The following is a 26,666-nucleotide window of genomic DNA, read 5'->3' as shown; positions in this document are numbered from 1 at the left end:
GGAGACAGACAGAGGTGGGGGCCGCAGAATTTCCCATATATCGATGAAACTTTTGCTTTTGTTTGGATTTCGTTTCACTTTTCCCGCACGGTTTTTGTTCGCTGTTTTTAATTTTATTTTTTCATCACCTAGTCTCGTCGTTAAGCCTTTTGATTTCAGCTCTAAGCGTATCGGATTCTCGCATATTAATTCGTTTAAAATGTGAGGACAGTTTAATGGTGCCGCGTTTTTTATATTTTTTCGCGCGAATTTTCTGCGTTTTTGCGGTTTCTTGACTGATGGATTTTACCCCAGCTCAATTTCAATTCATTTAATTTGCACCTTTAATGACTCATTAATAAAAAATCTAAATTTGATTGCAAAAATTACGAAAGCATATCGTTTTTCAAAAAATTTATTGGTTTGCGAAAATGTGGAAAATGGATTCAATAAGTTGGACAGCTTCTTTCGCTCTTTTAAAAATGTATTTAAAATTCAATAAGTATACAAGAAAAATGTACTTTAATTTGTTCAGATTTTTCTGTACCTTCCCTTTCCATATTTTCTTTGTCGGTTTAATGACATATGGACGTAAATAAATGTCAGCATTCCTCAAGCTGCCCTTTGCGGTCAGTTTTCTTATGCCCCACCTTAAGTCTTGAACAGCCTCCTTCATATTGATAATTTATGTTTATTGCTTATGCAAAGCGCAAAGTCCAATAAGCGGCAAATCAAACAAATTGGAAGGAAGTGGCAGGGTCATCCCCATTTTATGGGCAGAATGGAGGCACTGAGCTAATGGCATTTGGCTCGTTGATAAGCCTCTCGATCTCGAAAATTAGCAAACAAAGTGCGTAGTCTTAAATGCCTTCGCCTTTGCCTTTGCCCTTGTCCTTTGCTCTCTTCCATCGCTTGCATTTATTGTTTTTCATTTTGGGTTTTCCGTAGAGGTGAAAATTGTGTGCGAAAAAATCGTACGTGCGTGAAAATGAATGGCGGGGGAACGAGTGTAATTGTCCAGCGTTGGGATGGGAATGAGGAAAATGCTTGCCTAGATGGTTGCGGTTCCAAAGAGATTGGCAATGTTTGCGTGGAGTTTTCACGTTGGCGTGTGGTCAGGTGTTTGCCAGAGATATGACCGAGCCCCCTCGTCCATATGATTTAATGTTAATCACATTTAATGGGGGGCGTCAGGAAGAAAATAAAAAATTGAAGGAATGAGAAAGTGAAGCGGACTGGCATATTGAAAATACAAGCTCGTAAATTAAATTTTACACCAGCAAACCGTAATGAATAGCAAACAAAATGGTAGAGAAGCATTGGTGAAGTATACTAGGAATTTAACTAGAATATTTATAAAGGAAAATATTAATAAATTTATAAATTTATTTACCGAATGATAGCTACAGCTGTAAAGTGTTGGTAAATAATCACATTTAATTTCTTAATATATTTTAAATATATAATATTTTTTTAAAGATATGGCTTTATCTACATGTAATTTTTTCAAAAACATAACAGTTTTCTTTTATAACAAGCTTAAAAACTATATTTACAATAAATTGGACCATATATTGGATTACACTTTAGGAACTTTCTTTATCATGTCTTCATCACATTTCCTTGGTATAAAAGTATACCCTTAAGAAGGGTGTAAAAAATAGGACCCCTTACAATGGCCAAATGATGCCGCTACTTGGCTGCCCCTCTGCTATTCCATCTGCCATACTAGGCCCATAAATTTTTACTAAGCACACGCAGTGCGCTCTCTGCTGGCCTGTGGCGTATTCTACGAGTATACTGTTCCCATGCTGGCCTGGTCATCTATTTTCCTGGCCTGGCCAGAGAGATGTGTCTACGTCTGTGCAGTTCGTAATTTTTTTTCTTAGCTTTTTTATCGTTTAATTAAAATTCGCAACACGTAAATCCATTTGAGCCGCTGCTGCAATCTTTACTTTAACCTTAAGGCGTTCCAATCCAAATCCCAATCCCAGTCCCAGTCCAGCTATCCTGTTTCTTTTGTGTATGGCTATGTGTGTGGTAAATCCTATTTTTCTATTTTGTTGCCCTATAAAACCACTTTACACAATTTTCGTCTTTTGTTTTTCGATTTTCTTCATGTTGTTCACGGGAACTTTCTTCTATCATTCTTCCAATGCTCTTCACTGTACTAAGATATCAGGAAAGTGCTTGTAGTTTGCTATTTAGATGGATATTAAATATAATATAAAACATTGAATACAACATTTTTGAAAGTATTTCTTTTCTCTTTTTAAAAGCTTTAAGTAGGTAAATTTATTTAAAAATATTTCTTGGCTACTTCTTAGAACTGTTTTGATATTTATATGTCATATTTTTGGAAAATATCATTAATGAAAATTAGTAATACTTCAATATTAAATTTGTAATTAAAAGAAAGAGTATTCCAAGTTCGAGTAACTGAAAACATTTCGCCGTTTTGATTTCGCTTCTTGTTTTGTAGACGCCGTTGTTGTTGGCAGTGGTGCTGTTGGCCTGCTGAAGCCCTGACTTTTACCAATTATTGCTAGTGCCGGGGCCAGCCAGCGAATTAGCCTTTGTTGGGCAACCAATCAACCGGAGGCACTCCTCCCTCTGGTATTTTTCACTGTGTACTTCCCCTTTCGATTGCCACTGGCTTTTCATTACTTTTCTATCAACGTACTTAGGCCATTGTTGTGCAGTTATTTAGCACAATCAACACCCGATGCCGCTGATGGTCTCCCCTCCTTTTCACCCCGTTTGATTTTGCCTTTTGTCTTGGGTTTAGTTGGAACTTGGGATATCCTGCTACTTGGAAGCGAGAGCTTAGTGAATTTTATCAATGGCAAACATTTCTCGGCGAGTGCCGTCTCTCGCTCAGGCATCCTGATGGGGATTTCACCTGAAGGCAAGATCCTTTGTTCATTTACGTTTCACTGGAGCTGCACACAAAATTAATGGAAATTGCTCTGTACAATGTACGAGGCAATCCAGACCAATCCAAGCCAGGGACCGGAGACAGAGGTATTAAAAAATTAACAAAAAGCCCTACTGCAAGTGGCAAACTGGAACTACAAGCTGACTTCAAGGCATTCCATGTAATTGTTGCATGTCCTGCCTCTGCCTGCGATTGCATTCAATTGGAATTATCTATGAATGGGTGGTGCGAGGACTTAGGACTAAAGACTCAGGTCCGATGACTTGGAACTGGATACGATAAAGGATAAGGCAGCTGGGAGCTGGGCACCCACTGATTGCTTAGGGATCTTGTGGGCTCTCGGACAAGTTGTTAAGCGCTTAACTTGGCCCAGAATTTGTGGGGAAGGAATTGAGAGCTTTTAAGGAATTGGATTAGATTTTAAACTACTGGTAAGATGAGCTTAGGGCAGTTTGATTGCATGTCTATATGGGAATCAAAAAAATCGTTATTAAAAGGAGTTGTCCTATATAAAATATTTAATATTAAATGAGTGTAACATATCTAAACAAGCTAATGACTAAATGAAAATTTCCGAATTTTTCAAAATATTTAATTATTAATAAGAATTTATTTATTAGGAATTTTGTAACTTGTTTTATGGTTTATTAAAAGGAATATATAATTAATTTCTTACCATGAAAATTAGTTTTTCTTTTTCCACTAATTATTTGGTTCGTCAGTTAAATTCAATTCCCATTGACTTGGTCTTCTCGTAATTTTCTTGCTACTTGTTGATTAGTTTTAAATGAGTTTTGCTAACGGCATTGCTTGACTTAACCCGCGCTGCCATCTTAAGCCTTCACAATCACCCACACCCGCGGGTCCTGATTGATATTTACGCGCTTCGGCTGATTGAAGTGTAATCAGCAGGCAGTCAGTCAGCGATTCAGTCGCTCTTTCGCTCAGTCAATCAATCGGAGAAGCTGCGGGCCATGTATTAGCAGCTGAATGAAATGTAAGTGAGCAAATCGTAATTAAAATTGCGCCCATCAGCGGCAAGAAAGGCAAAAACAACAGCAAACGAGCCAGCAAAGTACGCTCGAGGACACAAACAATATGCATTAGGACTGAACGCGATAGGAGGAGGGGCGTGGAAAAGTCGGTGGTGGAGCGGGTCAAAGCACTCGACTGATGGCAATGACGTTGACAGAGACGAGACACTAATGAAAATGCATAAGCAGTTGCAGTCGAGGGATAATAGAAGCTCAAAATAGGAGAATTACTGCCAACAGTGGGAGAAAATGTTCCCAGTTTGAAAGTTGCAAATTTGTAAATATTTCTACAGATTTTCTGCAGAGAAAGATTAGTCTTAATAGTTATCATATATTAAACGAAAAATCCATTTTCAACTAATTTAAATATAGTATAAGCATGGACTGAAACCCATTCCTATTCCTATTTATATATTGTAATTATAAATATTAAAGAGCAGAATATATTTTGGAAATGTGGAACCTCCAAAGTTGTAGAAAATGTAACCCTCAGCGATTGTTTGACGGTGAAGGGCTTGGCTTGCAAAAAGGAACAACAAATAGGACTAACAGGGTAATGAGGAATTCAGTCTGGTTGAAAGGAGTTAACGCATTGAGAATGCGACTGCGAAAAACAAATACTAAAATGGGCAGCACAAAAGATGAAAGCGGCTCACTCATAAATAGGGTGACACACGAGAGGGGAAAATTCACTGCATCTCATCGTATGAGAGAGTGTGTGTGGGCTCTGTCTGATTTCTGTTTGTCTCTGTCACTCACTCCGGCACTCAGTGACTCTGTCCCTGTCCCCTTTGTCGGGGCACCGTCGCCCCGTCTCACTCGCGCCTCCGATCCGGATTCTGAGTCTCCGTCCGGGCGTAAATCAAAGTGAAAAGCGTGCTAATTGCATTAAAAGCATATAAACAAAATGCAATGCAAGTGGCTGTGATAAATATAAAAAGCAACAGCCCAGGCCCTGAAAGGCCTCCGACTAAATGTCACTGTGTGTGCGCTATATATCTCCCAGTCTCTCTCGCTTCGCCTCGTCCCTTTCCATTGCTTTTTGTGCTGTGAAATTAAGCAAATAAGCACAAGCAAAAGCAAAAAAAAAAAGGGAGAAAAAAGCGAAAAAGTACTGGAGATCTCAGTAAATTGGTAGACCCAACGAAACCCTTTTCCAGCTTTGTAATTGAAAAATGCCCTTTAAACGGGAGGGAAAAAGTTAGCCACGAGAAGGTTTCTATAAAGCCCATGAAAATCAATGGATGACAGCTAAATCAGATAGGTCGTGGGTTGTTTTGAGTAAAGGGATCCATTTAATTAAAAAGGACAGGGTCAATAATAATATTACGATAAGGAGGAAAATAATATAATAAATCTATGAAAAATAACATATTTTCTTAGAAAAAACGTAAATTACGATTAATGTACAATATATAACAAATTTAGTTTATTTAAATTGTTTACACTTTATATAAACATTATTTTCATAATAATAAATATATGTATCAACCTAATCTCAGCCCAATGACTAATTTTCCCTCATAAATAGTCTTAAAATCCTTGGAACTTATCAAAATAAACATCCTTTACTCGTTGAACCCGCCTGGAGTATTCCCAAGTCATTAACCCGCCGTTAAGAAAGCAGTCTGGATAAGCAAGAACACAATATGAGCTGCTCACATTTATGGTTAGCGATACGAATGTTCTTAACTGCATGTACTCAGGCATCGACTGAACTGAGGTTCGTAGCCCTGAATCCGTCTCTTTATAGCACCCAATCACGACTTGAAATGGAGGGACCGCCGCATGCGTAGCGAAAATTCAATCGTACAATGTGTTGATATATGACACGTAATCAAATGTTTAAGTGCATGGCACACGCATCGCCAAGTCAAGGAGGTTTCCACCGCTCCCAATGCCGCCCATTTGGAAAATATGAACAAAATCTATAGCAGACGGTGGGGCCATTGGGGGCGGTGGTGGCCAGAGTACACATACAGCAAATCCGACAAGTAAATATAATAACAATAAAATGAAGCAACGACATGAATGCCATCGCAGCGCCAAGGCGAGATATTATGACACTGCCAGCAACAATAAAAAAGTATAACAGCGAAAAGAATGCCTGGCAAGGACAATTGCCGGCACGAATCTGTTCCCCGTTCTCAGTTTTCTGTTCCAGGTCAAGAGCGCTGACAATGAAGGCGATGACAAGGGGCAGAGGCATGGAAAATTTTCAAGAAAAAATAATCCGAATGGATTGAGTATGAAATATACCCTGTCAGCCAAAATATATAATTTAGTAACCCTTTAAATTATTTTTTTATATATTTTTATATATTAATAAACGACTAATTAAAGACAAAAATAAATATTTATATATTTATAAGATTTCATTACCCATATAATACCATATGTTAAATTCAAGTTCTTACCATTTTATACTTACTAAACGTTATATACTTCATACCCTTGACCAGTACAGGGTATTTAAGAAGATAGAGCAGAGGCCCTGAAAATATGTTGGCAGTCACTTCCTTGGGGCAGTGCCAACAACAATCATGCACTCCAATTTCTTTTTTTTTTTTGTTTTGCATTCTTTATTCCTTTAAAGACTTAATAACATTCATTATTTGCATATATTTTACACTGCTACACAGGTTTTTTGGCTTAAGTTTTCTATGGTTGGATATGATTTCGCTAGTTATGGCCTTAGTCTAGGTAACATTTAACAATTTGTTCATTTTACAAGAGAGAGTCAAAGATTTCCTCAGCAGGGATATGTTCTAAGGTGTGCGACATACATTTAAGTGCAGTAAAATCATTTCAATGTATGTGTATGAGGTGTGACTTTTTAATATTCCAATAAAAATAAATTTTACGCATTCACAAATGGGAATAGATGCGTTTATTTATTTAAAAAATAAGGATTTATAAAAGAAAATAAATAAAATAAAAAAATAATCTTACATGGTTTTTTAGTAACAAAGTAAAATGTGGATTTAACTTTTACCGATTACAATATATATTCTAGAATGTTGTTGGCTAGATTACTTCCTAAGCTTTAATTAAAATCAAGTACCTAAATCGATTTTCTATTTTTTATGTTCTCTATGTATTCAACGTTTATATTTTGTATCTTAAAATTTGAGTAGCTTAAGAGCCTTAGATTAGATCCTTAATTTTAAGTGTTTTGGCTACTTATTTCAGTTTATTTGTTTTTACAGTTATGCGTAGCATTGAAAATCTTAGATCGCTTTTGTATTTCTAAAGCAAATTCATAGCCAACAACTTTGAGCATTTTCCCTAAGACCGACAAGCAAAATAAGCCCAAAGAGGAACAACCACATTTCAATGCTTCACTAATAAATGTGTATAATTTTATATATAAATACAGTTAATATATGTACATACACTATTTAAGCGAGCCGCACACGCGGCGTATACTTGATGTGAGAAAAACTTGAAGTATTTACAAAGAACTAAATGGAATTTTAGGCCATGTCGCTGCCTATTTTGATGCCTCCACTGTTCATTTGCTTTCTGGTTAATTGTTATCTACGCTGAGAAGCCTTCTCGCAGCTTAATTGGCTCGACAGGCGGCTCCTGTTGATGTAGCTGCTGTTGCTGCTGCTGCTTATGTTGCTCCTGTTGATGTTGCTGTTGCCATTGCTTCCCTGACAGCAGCATCCCTCGACTGCCGGTCGAAAGCTACACAGAAATGCTATTAAGACTGGCAGCGCGTACAGGGAAATGCGTGCAATTGATTTGGAAGCTAATATGCGTGACCAGGGCACCGATGAGCCCCAGATCGCCCCAAATGGAGCCATAGTTGCTGTTGCTGCACTGGACGAGGCAGCTGCTGCCGCTGCGGCCGCTGAAGTTGCCGCTGCAGGGCGTCGGCTCTTCTTCAGTTGTTTGTCTAGTTTGCGGATGTGGATTCAAAACGGGTCAGGGGTCAGTCGGAGATTTTGGAAATCGAGAGGAGAGCGGATGGTTGGAAATCGTTTAGTGGAAGCAACTGTTGCTGATACACTCGGAAAAAAGATACGTAAGTTACCTCAAACCTAATTATCTTGATAATATTAATATTTATTTCAAAATAAATGTTAAATCTTTGATTTCTTGAATCACATGTGAACTCTTTTTTTTTACTCATTTTCAGATTCAGATTATTAGTTTATTAGTTTATTTTGGAATGCAATATACATTTTTCCGAGTGCTCAGCTTTGTTGACCAACTAACCGCCGGATGATTGATGATCACTTACCTTCGAGCGGGGACTGAGCCTTGTCCATGGACTGGCGGGATTTGGACATGACCGTCTCCCGCGACTCCAGCACCGGAATTCTCTGGTGCTTGTCACTCTCCACGCTTTCCTCGTTGCTCTGCCAGTAAACGGAGGAGATTTTGGCGACACACTGCAGTCGGATTATGGCCGGGAAATGCAAGAACGAGCAAGGAAAACTTTCATCAAATCTGTGTACATTGATAAATGTGTTGGGGACTGTGGGAAATGGGTACAACGGCGGATTGGCCATCCTCTTGACGGTGTAGTAAAAGTTTTATGCTTTCATTAACTCCCCCGTATGCGCCCAAATAACCCGAAAATGACCCGCATACATATCCGCAGTACCCACACAAATATGCACACCAGCACACCGGGCATCACCATATATGCAAACGGACACTGACCGAGACAGTGGTCAAAAATTCAAATAAAAATAGTTTACCTTTAAAAATTATATACTTAATAGCAAACTTTTAAATATCTTTATAACAGGAAACTTTGTTTCAAGAAACTTCATCTAATTTAAACAATATTTAAATATATTTGAACCCACTGTTCATACTGGACATGTCATAAGAGTACTTCGTCTGCCGCCCGCGTTCGCATGATATTTTGTGGCTTGTTCAACATACATTTGCACTCGCAGTAGTAGGGGTGGTGAGGTGGTTGGATGGTTTGGGGCCTCGGTGGAATGGCCGGTGGGTGAGTTGCCGGCCAACTGGGTCCGAATGGATAATAATCAACATGAGCTGCCATGTTATGTTGTCGCAAATTGAATCGGAGCAACAGTGCTCTGGCAAATATGTATGAGATGGGAAATCGGATGAGTGAATGTATCAATTTTCATGGCCTGTCCGGGTACCCATAATCAGATTATTGCAAATCCTTAAAGGGAAAAAAGTTCTCCGCTAAATGGAGTGTATTTAAAGTAAAGCACAAACTATTTTTAGCCATGATAGGCTACAACATTCTTTAACTTAAAATAATTTTAAAAAAATGTGTTTGTTCGTTTTGTTCTGAATTAAATAATGTTTATTCTATGGGCACTCACCTTTAGCTTCATGTCGCCGTGCTTGAAATGTCATCCTCGCACTCGAAACTCCAGGCCCAATCGAGCGACCTCTAGTCCTTCCCGGCCCACAATCAAGGGTTCGTAGGGTCGCAGCAGCGAGCGGTTGGCGTGCATCCCGTTAATCAGCCAGCTGAGATGGCACACCGGCCTGGAAGCCGCCGAGGTGCAGTTGACGCGCACCATGTCGCCAATTTGATACCGCGGCTGTCCCCCCGTGATTTGTGGTCCGTGCTTTGGAGTCACTGCAATTGTGAAGGTGGGAATGGTTTCAGATTAGAAAGGTAACATTGGCTTTCCGGATTAGGTGGCTGTTGCTAAATAGAGGAGCTAATTTGGTATCGGTTTATGGCAAAGCGGCTTCGTTTTACTTTTGGATTCATTAATTTCAAATCAGATGCAACACTTTTTCATCCTAGTAGACCCCAATAACATTTTATTTGCTTTGGAAAACACAGTATCATTCGCGTCTATTCAATCAAAACAAAGATGAATAAAAATATAATGATATAAAATACTGCCATTGCTAATTTCATTTGTATATAAAACCAAAAAAAAAAAGAAACATTTCAATTCTATATATTCGAAATGAAGTTGTTTTTTGCCAAACAAGATTGATGGTTAATTTGGTTTTAGTGTTCAGCCAAATTCTTTCCCCCAGCCATTAGGCAATGCCAAATAATTTTTATTAGCCATCAGATGGGCAATTAAATCGATTCCCATCCGCAACAAAGAATACATGCAAATTTTGTTTAAGCTCAACTAAAATAGAAAATAATAAATATACGAAAATGTCGAAAGCATCTCCTCGGTGCGCAATTTTTGCACGTTGTAGCATTTGATTTGTTTCTCGTTGCTGTTGTTGCATGCCTTTTGTGGGTCACTGTGTGTGTGTACTTGTGTGCGTTTTGGCCATGACGTCCAGCTGCTGGATGACGATGGAGGACCAAATCGACGGTATAGAGGGGCTGGAAAGCAGAGCCATGTCTGCCGGTTGACCTGGCTGCTTGCCAAATGGGTCAAAAACTGTGAAAATCGAACAAAACTAAAGCGAAACTTCAATTAAACATAATCGATAGTTTCGCACTGATGAAAAGTTTAGGAAAATGAAAGGAAACTTCAACGTTTATCGCACAAAAGAATATTTCTTCCACACTTTTTCATCCGCTTCTTAATAATGGTAATAATTGCACCAGGACTTTGCCAAATAGGAAGCAAAGATGAAAGAGAAAATTTTTGAATAGTGCACTGTTAGGAAATTTTTAATGATTCTTTGAAAGAGATAGTTTCGTTAAAAAAGTAAATTTTATTCAAATGACCTTTTTAATATTTTATAAACTACTAACTATCTAATAACAAATCCTTAACGATTTGTAATTTAAATTATTTCTTAATGAACTTGTTGGGTCTTTAATAAGAAGAGAAACTTTATTTTCAGGTGACGTTATTTATAAGAGTGTCAAAAATAAGGCCAGAGAAATTCATTTTCCCTTCAAGACATTTTTCTTTGTCCTTCCTTTTTTCCTCCTTTTCTTCTTTTACACTTCCTTATTGTTCGGCTTAACCGAACTGAACTGCATAAATTATTATTTCCAGTGACTATTTTTACGCTCTTCTGACATTGATTAAGCTGTTGATATTTTGTGGCACTCCTTTTACGATTTTCTGCCTTTAATATTTGCCAAAATGTTCAACATATTTTCCCTTGTTGCTTGGGGCTTAGAAACGATGGGGCTTACATTCCCTGTTGTGCTCTGCCTCAGTATCAATTGGTAATAATTGCTGGGCATTTTTATTCTTTAGCGGCCATTGTTCGGCTTTGTTTGGCTCCGAGGGCCTTCAGACAAGGGATCAACATGGATCCAGTTTGTTTTGCGTGGGCCGTGCCCTCGGTTTCTTCTTTTGTGCCGGGCTTGGGTGAACAATGGATTCAATTGAGCAACTGAAACAAATATCTAAGTAAATCGGATGCCTAAATAAACTAACAATTTTTCACCTTAATAGCTTTTTGGCCCACGCACACTCGGGCAAAAAGGGTCAAAGGAGCGCAATTGATTGAAAAGAAACGAGTTGCCAAACTTTTCTACCGTTTTTACAGCGCATAGAGTTAAGTTAATCCTAAGAATTTCTTTGTTGGAATAGGTTGCTTTAATAATTGATAAAGATTTTAGGCTTTAAAAATTAAGTAGCAGTAAATTATAATTTTGGATAACTTAAATCTTTCTGAAATAATAGTTCATTTAATTTGAATAATTCTACATTTTCAAAATAATTTTATTCCTATTGTTTATCTCAGTTTAAAGAAACATTAATCCCACATGTTCAACTTTATGCTCGCAGAGCTTACGTTTAACCAATTTGCCCAACCGGATGAGGCCATCATATGCAACTGCACCGGTAAAACAGCATTTTCCGCCCATTTTCCGCGCGCTGCCACCAGTGGAAGTCCCACATTTTCAATTTCCGCGTATACACTGTAATTATCGCATGTGTTGACTCGACAGTCTAATCTAGGGAAATGGCTCAAACACATTTGGACATAGTAGGTAAAATATTACGCTGATAGTTCTATTGTATTATGTTGGACTGAAAAACGATTCTATACCCTAATACTTTCAGTTAGGTATTTCGCCAATTAAATAAGATTTACAGCCAACAACTTAAATTCACCACATAACTAATTCTTCTATATATCTGTGTGTTTTTTGCTCATCCCTTTTCTGGCTTCCTTTTTCCGTTTGCCCTTTGATGGCACCAAGTTTTTTCATTTTTCCGGCACAGAAATTCATTAGGTTTATTGATCCGCAAATCGGCGAAGTCATTATGCCTCTGATTTAATCCGCTTACATCTAAACTGAAGACGGATTTTCCTCGCCAAACCCATCGACATCGACCCATCCTCTTCCGATTTTTCTGCATTAAAGTCTAAGCGTAATTGAGTAATTTCCAGCTGAAAACGGAAACTCTGATTGGTGGACTTATACCCCCTACCCAGCCCCTCAGTCGAGGAAATATTTAGTTAGCCTAATTATGCGATATACCAATTTTGATTGCCTCTCTCCGGAACTCTCTCAACATTTCAGTGGACGGAAATGAAGGTGAAATTTACCTGGCTCAAACAATTGTGCCGACTATTGTTGTTGATAAACATCATCATCATAATGGGGTTTACCAGCGGGATATTTGGGTCACAGATATTGAAAGCATTTTATCCTCTTTGCGTGTAGATGCTCATAGCCATCGATGTTGTTTTTGGAGAATCATGTTAAAGTACTTGAAAAAGTAACTCTCTCTTTCAGATATCCCCTTTAGGGTTATCTTAAAGTGTCTGATGAAACTGAGAATTTGTATCTTATCCTCAGTAAACTTTGAGCTCGTTTTCCACTGTTATTAAACACGTTTATTCTAAGTTTTCCTCCGCACCAGTTTTTCATATTGCGTTTGGCCATATTTTTGCGCCATGTTTTGTTGGATTGCGCAAAAATTTCAAATTAAGTTGCAGACCGACCGAAAGAGAGGGGAAATGGTGAGGAAAAGAGAGAAAGAGGATGAACGAGTCTGGTGCTGTGGAAAAATCCCGAGCTGTAAGTGAGCAACAGAATTGCATCACGTACATGGGCAATTTGCCAGTGGAATACAATACAAAGAACTCAAACACACACACATTGAAAGTCTATGTTGGCCAGGAAAAAAGGATGGCCGAAATCTTTCCCTTTCTCTTTCCCACACCATCTCTATCTGTTATGCTCTGGGCCCGCTGGCTTTTTTGGCACAGGTTTTCTCCTCGAGAATTTGTAAATCGCAGCGAGAAACAATGCCGGGCATAAACTAAATAAATGTGAAATATTTTATACATTTTCGTAGTGTGCCAAAAGGAGACAGGGTGATGGGAGAGTGAAAGAGAGGGTAACAGCATAGAAAGAGATGCACTGTAAAAGATTACTTTTCGTCGCTTAGTTCGCTTGCTGCAATTAATCTTGCCTCCTTTCTTCCGACAAGTTTTCGCTGTCTCTTTCTATTTTTCCCCCAAATAAATCCATCTATCTCTTTTCCGCCATATGGAGTCGTCTCTTTTTTACCCTGTGTGTTGGCTAGCATGTTAGACTGCATGCTTTTTGCTGGCCACTTTCACTTACCCACAACAATCATGTCCTCGTGACCGGAAACCGTCTGAAACGAAGGCGCCTCGCCGGACACTTCGCAGCGATATCGGCCAGTTGACTGAAGGCTAACTGAGCGCAGGACGACGACCACGTCCGTCGAGTTTTGTAACTGCAAGAAAAACGCAAGGAAAATCGGGTCAAAGCATAGACTAAAGTGAAAGTTTGCTAAAAGAATGCAGTCATTGTTACACATACATTTTATACGAGCTACCAAATTATCAATACATTTTGTTGAAGAGATTTTTTTAAGGTCAGATATTGCATTAATAAAAAATAAGAAAGTTAATTGCAATGGAATTTCGAGGTCAACAGACCCTTTCGAGGTTGGCCAAAATTTAATGTATTCAAATCAAATCAGTTATAAATTTAAATTATCCAATTGTAGTACATATTTTACGTTTGTTTTAAATTAAATTAAATTAATAGAATCCAAGATTGTTATCGTATATGATCTGATCATTGCCTGAACTGGCACTAGTCTTCCTATCGCCATCTTCAGCATCTTCATTATCTTCCTCGTCGTCGTCATCCTCCTCTTCATCTTCGCCCTCGTCATCGTCCTCGAGAAGAACATCGGTTAGAGCTTCCAGCATGTCACCAAGATCTTCATCCTTTACTGGCATTACTTCATCTAGGGACTCAGCAGTAGGCGATATATGAAAGTTCTTCATGGAATCCCTAAACTTAAAGGCATCCTCAAGGTGGAGAATGCTCAGATCCTGTTTATAATCCAGATTCAGTTCAATTGGACTGATCATTGGCTGACGGACCTGTTCGGCAATGAAGCGAACGACATCCTCATGATGGATAGGGGACACAGACTCCTCCAGCGATTGTACCAATTTTGACTTTCTATTACTCATCTTTAATTTTATTTAAAAAACAAAAATGAATTTATCGAAAAAATAAAATTTTTGACGTTCCAGACTTTGATCTTAACTTCAAAGGGAAATTATTCAACTTGTTAAAAATATGTTGTCCTGTGTTGAATTGAGGAACTGAATTAAAAACATTCCTATATTTAGGGTTAAAACATAAAATAAAAAGGTTTTATTGATTGTTTTAATTTTCTGAAAGGAAAACATTTTAAAAAACAAATTAACAATTCTGACGTGAGCTAATGGAATTGTTACACCAGAAATGGCATATTAAGGCATGTCAATTCAAGTCAGTTATAATTAGAGTAAAAAGGGCTTAATGAGTTCCTTATCCACTGCACTCTAGAGTTGAATTTATGCAGCCAATTAGGCTTAAATACTTAAATAGTTTATAACTATAGCAGATCTTACCTCTACATCTACCCCTGGCAGTGGAAAAATCTGACCCGGGGGCATATCCCTGGGCACATAGCGATAGAACTCGAAGCCATCCTTGTACCACTTCACTGAGTACAGTGACTCTCCGTCTAGATCGAACTTGCAGCCGAGTATGGCATCCTCATGGCGCATAATGTGCTTGGGGATTTTGATTTCGGTCATTGTCAGGCATTCCACGGATTCTGTAAGACAACAGTTGGAAGAACAAGTTAAAAACAAATAGTTATTCGCTAGAAATTCAGGCTGTCAGGATGTGTGCCACTTTAATAGGTCCTTAGTCGTGGGCTGGTTTCGCGGTTTCAATGCCAGTGGTAGGACATAAATAACTTGCAGCAAGTGCATAAAAGTCAAGGAAATCGAAGGAGCCTCGACAGTGCAGACTAGAACAATGCGCTTTTGTTTAGCCAACACAATGGTTAGCCTGCTGGAAGGGAAAGTGAACGCGACTAACTTGAGCAACGTGTCCTGGTTGGAAAATCCTTTTCTCAGGCAAAGATGCTGCCTGGGTGCCAGGCAGTGGAAAAGCTCTTGGGCCCCAGCGATATAACTCAGGACTAGAGACAATGCTACTGGCTGTGAAATGAAAAGTTGCCAACTTATTTAACAGCCCGAGACAAAGACGGAAAACTGAATGTATGTGTAAAAGTAGTAGTAGGCCCGTTTTCAACTGGGAGGGCAATTTGGGTCACGCAAATCGAGATATGAAATTAATATTGCAAAGCTGAAATGAGCAGTTGGAAAGTGGGGCAATCCGTGAGGGAGCGACAGGACTGGCAGTCTAAGCCCTCCCAGAGGATTGTATATGTGCAGTGCAGTTCTGAACCAGATTAGGAGGTCGAATTTCATGTTAAAGCTAATTTTTAAATAGATTTAATATAAAATAATGATAACATTACTAAATTGTAAACACAAAAATTAATTACATATCTTGTATGATTTGACATCCCACAAAACATTTGCCTGCCATTTAAACACACCATTAAGTAACCAACAGAGTTTCTTCTTAAACTAACCTTTAACCTTTTTGGTTAACCTATTCACAAAAGTCAGAAAGGTAAATTAAACTAAGCCCTTTATTAAGTCATCCTAACCACTAATATAATTTTCCGCCCAGCTCATACAATTACAGTCAAGTGTCAACGCCTCCTTGGCATCCAATCAAATCGAAGGCACAGGTATATATCATCGCTGTCAAATCAGAAATAGAACTCAAAGGAAATCCCACACTTGCTCATTAAGTCCGTCAACAGCTTTCTAAGTTTATTTTTGGGCAAGTTCAGTTCACAAATAACAAAGCAATAATCTTTAAAAATACAATTGTTGTCGTGCCGGAAGACAAAAACGGTCTGTGCCTAAAAATAAGTGCAGAATTTCATTACCGAAAAGGGAAGAGGTCTTTAGGGGTTTTGATATTTTTAGGGTATGACGGACTTTATATTTGAAAAAAGTAAGAAAACAAGCATTTCTTTCAATAATAAAAAGAAAATATAGCTCTGAAACCTCAAAATGAATTTATTCTTGAAGATGTTCTTTACACTAAAAATAAACTTTTGATAAGCCGAAATTTCGTATAGGGAACTAAAGGATTCGAGTCCTTGCCGGTTCCTTGACTTCCTGCTTCTTTGTGGTCGTTCAACCAGTCCGCCAACGTAGCGACAAACAAACAAATAGAGAGCACAATGCACAAAGGCAGAAAAAGAAGAACCGCCGCCATTGAAGCCCGATGACGATGTTGATGGCCGGGTTATGAGGGATGGGACAAATGGTGGGCTAGCGGGAAGTGGGCGTCGTGTGCCAGTGCCACTTCCCTCCGTGGGCTTTGCTCCTTTGAGTGCATTTCCGCTTTTGCAGCGGCGGCGGAGGCGGCGTCGTTTGAGTTTGTTTTTTTCCGGCCGGTGCGTGGCTCCGCTTTGGCGGACACTTTGTGGAATCTACAAGCATATAGTTGTATGTGTATGTGTGCGGCTTAAGTATAATTTAGCATTTTGCACTTTCCAGTAGTTTGTGTACAGCTGCCTCGTTGGCGGAAGACAAACAAAGTGCGTTGCCAAAAGGTTTCCACCGCACAAAGGACCTTTGCCAGTGGAAAACTTCTCCTCTGTGCTCCTCTTTCCTTAAGAAGCAAGAGAATTTTTAAGGAACCATTATAAAAAAAAACATCCTTGGGGTACAGGGAATTCCTAAGGAGTGGCTGCCGACCAGTGACTTTAAAGAATTTTTAATGCTTTCAGCTTATTTCTGACGTAAGACAAATTTATAAATAATATCTTTTCTTATATTATTTTGTTTATAACATAGTGTTAATTTCGACAAAGTTCAAGTGCGCAATTGAAGCTACCGGTACGTTGAGTCCCCTGTTTCCCATCAACTAATTAATAAGCCAGAAATTGGAAAGTTTTGTCATTTAACCTGGGCTTAATTAAGAAGAGCCAATGCCAGAAAGCCGAGGAAGAATTGAGCGCCTGACAGAGCCGGAAAGTTTTCCATTTGATGTCGTGTAAACGTCATAGTTATGGTCGAAAGGGGTTAACTTCGCAAGTTCCTTCGGTTCACCTTAAAACGAATTGCAGAGCTGCCTTCACAGACAAAAGTTTGCTACTTAATTATTGTTGATTTTTAAATGATTTCATTTGCCGCCCGAGGGCAACAAATGTCAACCGCAGACAAAAGTTGTCCGCCTCCATTGCCCGAAATGAGTTTCTTTTTGGGGTTTAGTTGTGCTCGAAATCTAATTCAATGTTCGAGGAGAAACGAAAGTGGCCGGGGATGAGTGTCAAGTGCAGAAGTTTACTGAGTAAAGTTTAGCTTTGCATATCATTATGGCTTTTAGATGGGGTGAGCAAAGTCCTTAGTCATCTAAATAATGCCACCCTTGGGGTGGTCTTCATAAGCAACTAATGAGCTTTACAAGGGTTCGTGAATAATCGATTTTCAAGGGAGAAGATCTTGTGAAGCCAATACTCTAGTTTGTTTAATAAATTTATAGAAAATTTAAATTGAAATCGAAAAACTGTTGAAAATATATTCAGAACAAAATTCATTTGACTTGTCATGATTTTAATATTAAAATTTATACATCAAATTCATACAACGTTAGAAATATTCAACGTAGAATGACATATCAAAAAAGTAATAAATAAAATTACAAGAAATATCACATTTAGGCTAAAACCCATTTGGAAATAAAATAACAATGCTAGCAGCTCACTCAAGCGGATTAGTTACACAATGCAAACATTGGGCAGCAATCTACGGCACTTCAATCCTCCCTTGATCATCAGGAAAAATAGGTCCGGAAAATTCTCGGCAGAACAATTGCAATTTCGAATCAAAATCTGACTGTCACATGAGCTCAACTCGGCTCAGCTTGGATACACCACCTCCCTGTTCTATAAATAGAACTCGACAGGCAAATGCAAAATGCAATTAATTTTATTAGACTCCATTGAAAACTCATTCTAAAAACGGTCCACCAAGGGGGCTTGTCATTCGAAAGGCTGCCAAGCCAAGAGTTTACGGCCCGGCCAAGGCTTCACTTACAATGCAAATTTTTCCAGACATCACAAAGGAGACAAGGAAATTATGATGCGGCTCGGTTGGAGAGCTTACTCATGGGTTTTCTGAGGTCTTGAGGCGGGGGGACCGGATGCGGAGACTTGAGCAAATAAAAATGTTTTTTCCATGTTTCGCAGACGCCAGCAGCATCAATACGCATCAGTTCCCGCCAGCGTCCTTCGCCAATCTAGTGGACCCCTTTCTCATCGTAGGCAGACGCCTAGAACGTGCTTAATCTGCAATCAGAGGCGGAAGTTGGTTACCTCCTCGGCCTCCTCCAATGCCTGTCTGTCCTTTCGGCCCTCTGTCCAGTTTAGAGGCCTGTCCCCGTCTTTATTTCAGTTGCAGTTTGAGCCCCAATATGATACTCTCAGAAGGGGTACACAGCCCTAAACTAAAAAATACTTATTTTTTCTTTAAATTTCCTCACACATTTATTTGGGATTTTCAAAAGGAAAGACGTAATAATCAAAATGACAATTTCTAATAATTTATTCTTAAAATAAACGATGGAAGTTAATATCTAATGTCAGCTCTACTCAAACCTATATAACTCCCTAACGAAGTAATATTTCTGATCCTTCTTTTCTCCAAAAATTTTTAAAGAGTACAAAAGTCTTCGTTTCTTTTTTTCACTCTTCCTTAACGACTAGTGCATCCCCGTTGTCCTGGTCGTTGTCATTGCAGTCACAAAACGGGAGCACGTCGGCCACTCCCCCAGAGCTGCACCGCCCTTCGCCCATTTGACCCCCCTGGCCACCAAAGCCAACAGCTCCCAGTTGTCAGCTCAGCTCAGTTCAGTTTTTGCTGCATTGCAGGCGCACTTTCATTTGCATATTTCGCAAAAGGAAGAAAAAATTTGAGAAGAAAACAAAAAATATGCCATAAAGTATAAGGAAAGATGAGAGATGCAAAAAAGTTGGCAACAATCGATTGGATCCCATTGAGTCTGTTTCTTGTTAGATGGTTAATCGCAGGGCACATAAAGTCAGAAGTTTCGATATCGATTTCACTTGAACAAATTTTTTAACAATATTTCTGTTTGGCATTTGTGAGAAGGGCGGAAAAGTGCACAAGTCCATGGCTATTACTTATCAAGCCGATTTCAAATTTAATCCATCAACAATTTCATTTATTTTACGCCAGAGTTATATTATTCCCTATAATTACCTGAAATAGTGTTAGGCATCAAACCGAAATGATTAATGCGTCAAATCAATGAGGACAAACTTCTTAGTTTGTCCGTCAAAGCGACATACATAATGCACATTATTTTCTTTAATTAGAAAATCAATTAAATTGCTCCACACAGTCACAGCTGTAATAATACAATTAAAATTCACTTCAAAGACGTAACTGCAGGATTCCAGGATTACTGTTCCCTTTCAACAGCGAAATTGATTAATTAAATTAGATTTTAAAGATACAACATTGCGAATGGTTAGCCAATTATCAGAAAGAAAAGGGGGAAATAAAATCAAAACTGGCTTTTTATTTAATTTATGCCTATATCCTATACTATTTTTAATCCTCAAATAAACAAAAAAATATCGTTATAAATTATCACAGAATTGTGACATATAAAAACTCTCCAGTAAATTTAACTAATAAATTCATAGGTAAATAGCATTCCCCCTTTTTACTATTCATGATGTTGGCCAATAAGCCATCACATAAGCCGACAATCTGTTGGCACCTCCCAACTTAGGACCTTTCAATGGGCCGTCAAGAACACTTTAACCCAACGTAATCGCTAGAAAGGCACTTAATAATACTTATAGGTATTTATGATGCCTGAGTAAACTGAGTGAAATCTTTAATAAACTCCACTCGAAGGAGCCTCAAGTGGCCGACGTCTTGAGGAACTTTCATTAACTGAATAGAAAGGGGGATATCGAGAAATTCGTAGAGAGTGCGTGTCGTTCAACATTAGTTTCATGTGCTGCCAATAAATGTGTGTACTTCCCTCGGACATCGGTGCTTGCTCTTTGTTAGTTACAATTTGGCCAGAAGTGTGCGCCACGTTAACTTAATTTCATTATTTGTTGCTCGCTCCGTAAGTATTTTTCCCTCAATTTTTCTTTTTGTTTTGGTTGTTTCCCCACTGTGCGGTATGCGTACGTGACCTCATAATAGGAAAATAAGATTTCTATCTATAATTCAGGCAACGCGTTCCCTCAAACCCAAGCCGGCTAAGTGCCAGCAAATAATAATCATTTCAGTTCCCCCGTTTGTCTAGACAGAAATTGTATTTGTCAGTCATTATTATTTCGGTCCGCTGTCGCAATTGAGCGTGGAAGGGAAGCTAAGTTAAATAGTAAACACAGATCTGCCACAGAAACTTTTTTGCTTTGACAACTCTGCGGCAAAAGGAAGCGGAAACGGAAATGGCAAAAAACTTGAGCATGTTTATTTATTTAATTAAATGCGGCAGCAGGAAAGTTTTCTATTTTTTTTTTTTGGTTGTTATTGTTGCTGTATTGCCTCTCGGCAATCAAGCTAATTAAGTTGAAGGTTTTCACACACACACATTCAGAATTAATATTAATAAAATATATTAATTGCGGCTGGCGCTAATGAAAGATGTGCAAATAATTAAATTGAATTTACGGTTCAGTCCACTGTAAGTTTCATTAGCTGTGAAATGTGACAGTCATCCAAAGTGGCATTGAGTTCTGATGCAAAAACTATGAATAGTTTTCTGCTTCAACAGAAGAGATTAGCTGTGGTTAGTTTTTTTCGTGGTTTTGTATTTAATAATTAGTTTTAAAAACACTGGAATAAATAACTTATGTTTGTTTCTAAATACACTTTAAATAAGTGAAGAAATCATACAATAAATCGGAGTTATCACAACTGAATTAGAATAAATATCAGTATTTACATTTAAATTTAATAATATAATATTTAAAACCTCTAGAAACTTTATTTCCCATTTCAAAAGGGTATGAAAAACCATCATCTCCTCCTAATTCGCCCTTCTCATGGTTAACCGCGACTTTCGCTTGTTTGCCAGTTAATTTTGTTTAGTTTTTGCTCAGCAGTTTGTTGAACTTAATTAAAAATAAATAACAGGCAGTGTTGGCAATGGCAAACTTGTTGTTTATTAATGCCTTGGGGAGGTCTTGAGGGCAGGAAGGATTTCCAGAAAGGATTTATCCCGCCGACCTGACAGCCTTGACTTTGCGCCTGACTTTCTCAACTTAACAGGCTTTCCAGTATCGATTATTGAATGAATTTCAAATGAGTTACCCTGAAGGGAAAACACAGGCATTTGAATGATACTTCGGGACGGGAAAAGTTTTTATTTTGGGGTTAATGAGAACTTTGTATCTTACCGTGGCATAGTTGGAACAGGAGGAGAACGAGGATGCCATAGGCGAAGAAATATCGACTGTATATTTTAGGATCCATGCTGCCGTGTCCTCTTATTTGCTATGCTTTTTCCTGTTAGTTTTCCTTTTGCTGAAACTTTAATTTTTCAATTTGTTGCGGAATTTTTGGTTATTTTTCTTGTCCATGCTCGCGCTTTTTTATGTTTGCCTTCGCTTCGTTTGCGTTTGCGTTTTCTTCTTGGCTCATTTGTGCAATGCAATAAATTTTCCTTGACCGCCAACGAGGGAAAGCGTCAACCAATTGCTTTTCTTGTTATTTTGCCTGTCGTTGTCGTTGGCTTATTTATATTTATTTTCCATGAGCTCGTTGCTATTTGCTTTTCCTATTAAGCGTTCACCCACACAGACACATCAATGACATTTACATGTTATATCCTGGCACTATTTGTATTTGCCTCCCCAGTTTCGGTTTAGTTTCCTGTTTCGTTCCTTATTTTTTGTTATGTGTCTCTTAACGCACTGAATTAAATTGAATCATCAGCAAAAGTTCCGGTAGACAGTCTGAAAATAGAAGAAAATAATAAAATATTTAATATATATCTCAGTTGAAGCTTAGTTTTGTCATCCAATTAATTTTTTCTATTATTACTTCATCAACCGCCTTAGTGTTTGATTTGCGTATTATATCTGTAACCGAAAAAGTCATTTGTCATTGTCTTTTGTTTTATTTTTGGTTTCCAATTACGGTTTCCGGTATCTATTTCAGCTTTCCTGACTGCTAGTTCTTATTCATGGCGGCCTTATGCTATTTTAGTATCAAGAATTTTGTGGACCTTCAATGACCCTTGACTTTTCTTGATCTTCGTTTTGTATTCAATTTTTATGAATGTTATAGAATGGACCATGATAAAACTCTTCAAGATGATGTTTAAATATATATTTTCGAAAAAGGTTTTAAAGACATTCATAATTGTAATGCTTTGTTACTTTTCCACTTTAATTTCCTTCAATTAACCTATAATTTACAGAACTAATTTAGCATTCCTTACTGCCATGAATTTTACATTGAATATTTGAAATAAGCATTAAGCAAACTCAGCCAAAAGTTGCAGATGTCCTGAAGCCAGCATAGACAGTCCTTAGAAATTATCAGCTTCTAGGAACGAGAAATCAAATGAATTAATCATACCATTTATGGCCAATAACTGTTAATTTGAATTAAATGCTCTCTGAACCGAAAGCCCGAAGGAAGATCCTACAGCCACTGCTGAGATTCAAAAATCATTGAGCAAAGGCATAAATTAACAATAACATTGTATGTCCTGCGATTGTGTAATTGTTCTCGGGCAAGCAGAATTAAATTTGCATAAAATCAATTAAAACCAAAAACTCCCGGATAGCAGCCGTAGCCAAGGCACTTGGGGGAAAAATCTGTGAAAGCCTTTTGGGCAGAAAGTTTTCCAAAATCATGTTTTGTAATTAGAGGCCATGAATAATTTTAGCACCTTGTTGTCATCTATTTTAAGAGCCAAGCACACACACACAAACTACAAGTCGAGTCACATGTCGAACGGTGAGTGGCTTATGCAAAATAGTCGAGTCGGACCCTGAGCACACACACGCTGCGTATACTTGATGTTGGCTCCCGAGCCGAGTCTTTTGCATAATTAATTATGTGGCAGGCATGGCACTGGCTTGTTAAATATGCAAATATTCAGAATACAAGGTCTAAGCGGTCTTAGACACCGCAGGTCACTCACATCCTGAAATCTTTTCTCCCAGATTTTTCCTTTCAAATTGAGTTTTCGTTCGTTTGGTCGTTTTAAAACTGTTTTTTTGTCAAACGCTTTAAAGAGCTTTGCCTATAAGGCCATGTCCAATGGCTTGTTGCAACACACAAAAACACGCTCACACAAACACACACTTTTTGGTGGCGCTGAAGAAAAAGGGGGATATTGGGGCTCAAGCGCCTTGCATGAGAGCTCTCTGAATGCCGAATGAAGAATTGACTGAATGGCCATACGAGAAATGCCTCAGTGACTGACTGACTGAATGACTGGCATTGCCCTCTGTGAGAAATTGTGTGTGTGTGTGTGTGTGTGTATGTTGGCCGTTGTGGGTGCTGTGCTTGTGTGTGCGTATTCTGGGGCCTTGAACGGCCCTTGATGTTACTGCCTCGGGGCAGAATTTGGCTTTAAAATTTAAGCTTAACTGGCACAGCGCTTGAGCAATAGATGGAGAGAGTGACTTCAGGATTATATTGAATATTAACTTACATTTTTAAATTGGCGAATGGTAGTCTACACTATATAAAGCCTTTCTTTATTATATATATTTTTACATAGTTATTACTCAGAATCTTCAAGCTGGTTATCTGAATATTCATAAAACCATGCACCAAAACAAACAAGGTAAACTGCCCTGTTTTTACAATAATCAAAAAATCTTTTACAATTTATCAAACACAAATATTTTAGTCTGCAAAAATCATAGAAATATCATTGGCAAACAAATATGAATGTACTCAATCAATGAAATATTTTTTAACAAGAGTTGGTAAGCAGCCGTTGCTGCCTTTTGTGAGATATAAAAAAGTACTTCCCATAGCCAAACAACCAATAAAACCTGAGCCAATAAAATAAATTTCAAAATTGCCACCCGGAAACTCTAAAATATGTTTTTCTCAATAACCGTAGCGGGAATCTTTTTATTTATCTTGATGTTTGAGTTTTAAGTGTCAATTGATAAGGCCATAAAGGTCAGCAAGCCATGGAACTGACCTCCACGACAGTTTCGGAATTTAACGATGCCTTGGCAGGACTTCACTTCGCTCTCACCGCGAATTCCCCTCCAACATCCCTCTGAACTAAATGAGACTAATGAAAGGCCATAACTCAAAGACAGGACAGAGAATGCCCCAGCTCAGCGACTCAAATTAATTGGCATTGTACGGGAATTTCATATATATATATTGAGGGAACGGCTGCGATCGCAATTATAGGGTCTATAAAGGATTTTCTTGGAAGTTACTTAATCAAAAAACCAAGAATAGCTTAAGTAATCTTCTCTATAAAAAATTTGTTCTATAATTTAGATTTATTCTTAAGCCTAAAACGACTTATAAGTATCTACAATTACTTAATGTGATATAAATTATTAGCTTATACTCGTATAATGCTATAAAGATATTATATAAATATTTTTAAGATACCATCAGATATTTTTTAATATAATAAAACCATTATTTTAGAATATATTGCCACCAAAACCTTGTTATTTATCTAGTGATTTACAATCTAACAATAACTTCTGATTAGTCGATATTATTATGTCCTTGGCTGTCCTGTACTCGTAGTATATTGCTGTTGGTCCGTATCCGGCTATAGAATTTCATAATTATAATAATTTATGTTGACACCTGAGGCGTGTGCACAAATTGAACTGGCCCCAAGGTCCGCGCCAAGTTAATAAAACTTTAAGTTACAATTTGTGTGTGTGTTGGTATGTACGAGTATGCTTGCTCTCTTTATGCCTTGGAAAATCCCTAGAGAAATATGAGGAAAATTCTATGTCGCATAATACTCACTTATTGCTGCTATTTCTGTTGCTGACGATGCCTTTTCTTCCTTTTTATTTTTGTTGTGCTCTATTTTATTTCGCAGAGAACTTTAAAGAAGGTTTCCCCAGTCACCGGCTGGAATTTCAGGGGGCGGGCTTTCCTTTTTCTGGGTGGTGGCGACGTTTTTAGCCAAGTTTAGCTTTTGCTCTCACACTGTTTTTTTGGTTTTTTTGCTAGCCCACGTGCATAATAATAACAAATGATTGGTTGTCACGCACGTAACGGTACTTTCATTCATAATTTATGCATTTTAATTTGTCAAACTAAGTCGAGAGAAAAGGGAAAACCCCTAATTCGCTGATGAGAATGGATTCGGAGATTCCAACTGGGGAGAGATTAGTTTTCTTTTTTGCACAAGTGCAGTGCGTTGTGTTTTGTTTGTTTGTTTGTTTCTCTTTACTTCTCGGTTACATTTTATTCATAATTTGCCTTTTCACTGCAGCTGCTAAGGACATAGACACACCGAAACACACTCTCGCAAATAATACACTAACACAGTCGAGCGTACGCACGAATGTCCTCGGTTTTATCGCGATATTCAGACTCGGGGACTGGAGCAAATTGGAGTGGAGAACGGAGAAACAGAGAATCGAGAATTTTGCCGCACTAGCCGGACTTGTGTCGCCTTCGCCAACCACACAGCACCAATAACCGACCAAGACTAAAAGCTTTGCTCTCCTTATTACCTGGTTTTTACTTGGCGCCCAACACGCACACCCCCGCACACCCAAAACACACACACGAGCCAATTCACGAACACGAATCCGACGACCGGATATCAGGATAAAAAACGACCAAAACGCACAAACTGGTTCGCATTGTCTAAGGTTGCGAAATCACGAGAGAGAGAGAGAGAGAGCGAAAGTCAGCTCTCCAGAGAGAAAGCAGAGGAGAGAGCTCGGTTTTTTGTTCGTAATTTGTTTGTTTCAATTCCACATTCCTTGAGATGCAGCTTAACAGTCATGCTAGCCAAGTTAACAAGATGTTATAGTATGGAAATAAATAATAGTGGGAAAATTTCTTGTGCTCGCAGACTTAACAGCATTCTAACAGAATTGAAATTGGAGGAAAGTTGGGACTCAAGCTATCTTAATATTACCTTTAAATTATAAATAAATAAAAATGTATTATTAATGCTTATATGTTTTTTAATATTCTAAAACAGAATGCAAATTAATTCACATTTCCCATTTTAATTCAATAATAATATTAAAAACCAAATTCTCAGAAAAGTATAAAATGATGATGATGATGATCACCCCGTATCAGAAGTTTTACAAATTTGTAAAACTTCAACCATCCAACTGCCCCATCACTTGCTACTCTTAATAAATCAGGAGATGTTGTTCGTCAAATGCCTAGTTAAGTCCTCGCAGAGCCTGCAT

The 26,666-nt window shown here is 38.2% G+C and overlaps 2 protein-coding genes across 2 annotated transcripts; both read right to left on the bottom strand.

The window, feature by feature from the left end:
- Positions 1-6,495: 6,495 nt before the first annotated feature.
- On the bottom strand, positions 6,496-25,921 carry LOC108118491. Its single transcript, XM_017231225.2, is given in 7 exon segments — positions 6,496-7,855; positions 8,204-8,354; positions 9,276-9,538; positions 13,430-13,565; positions 14,746-14,954; positions 21,666-22,223; positions 25,249-25,921. Coding segments are annotated over 6 exon segments (1,203 nt in total). The 5' UTR covers positions 21,742-22,223; positions 25,249-25,921; the 3' UTR covers positions 6,496-7,487.
- Positions 13,743-14,418, bottom strand: LOC108118492 (ran GTPase-activating protein 1). Its single transcript, XM_017231226.2, has one exon. The coding sequence runs from the start codon at positions 14,317-14,319 to the stop codon at positions 13,876-13,878; it is 444 nt and encodes a 147-aa protein (XP_017086715.2). The 5' UTR covers positions 14,320-14,418; the 3' UTR covers positions 13,743-13,875.
- Positions 25,922-26,666: the final 745 nt, after the last annotated feature.

The sequence above is a fragment of the Drosophila eugracilis genome, unplaced genomic scaffold, assembly GCF_018153835.1.
Source record: "Drosophila eugracilis isolate 14026-0451.02 unplaced genomic scaffold, ASM1815383v1 contig_1197, whole genome shotgun sequence".
NCBI lineage: Eukaryota > Metazoa > Arthropoda > Insecta > Diptera > Drosophilidae > Drosophila > Drosophila eugracilis.
The sequence above is the reverse complement of the archived record's forward strand: the minus strand, read 5'-3'. Positions and strand labels throughout refer to the sequence as shown.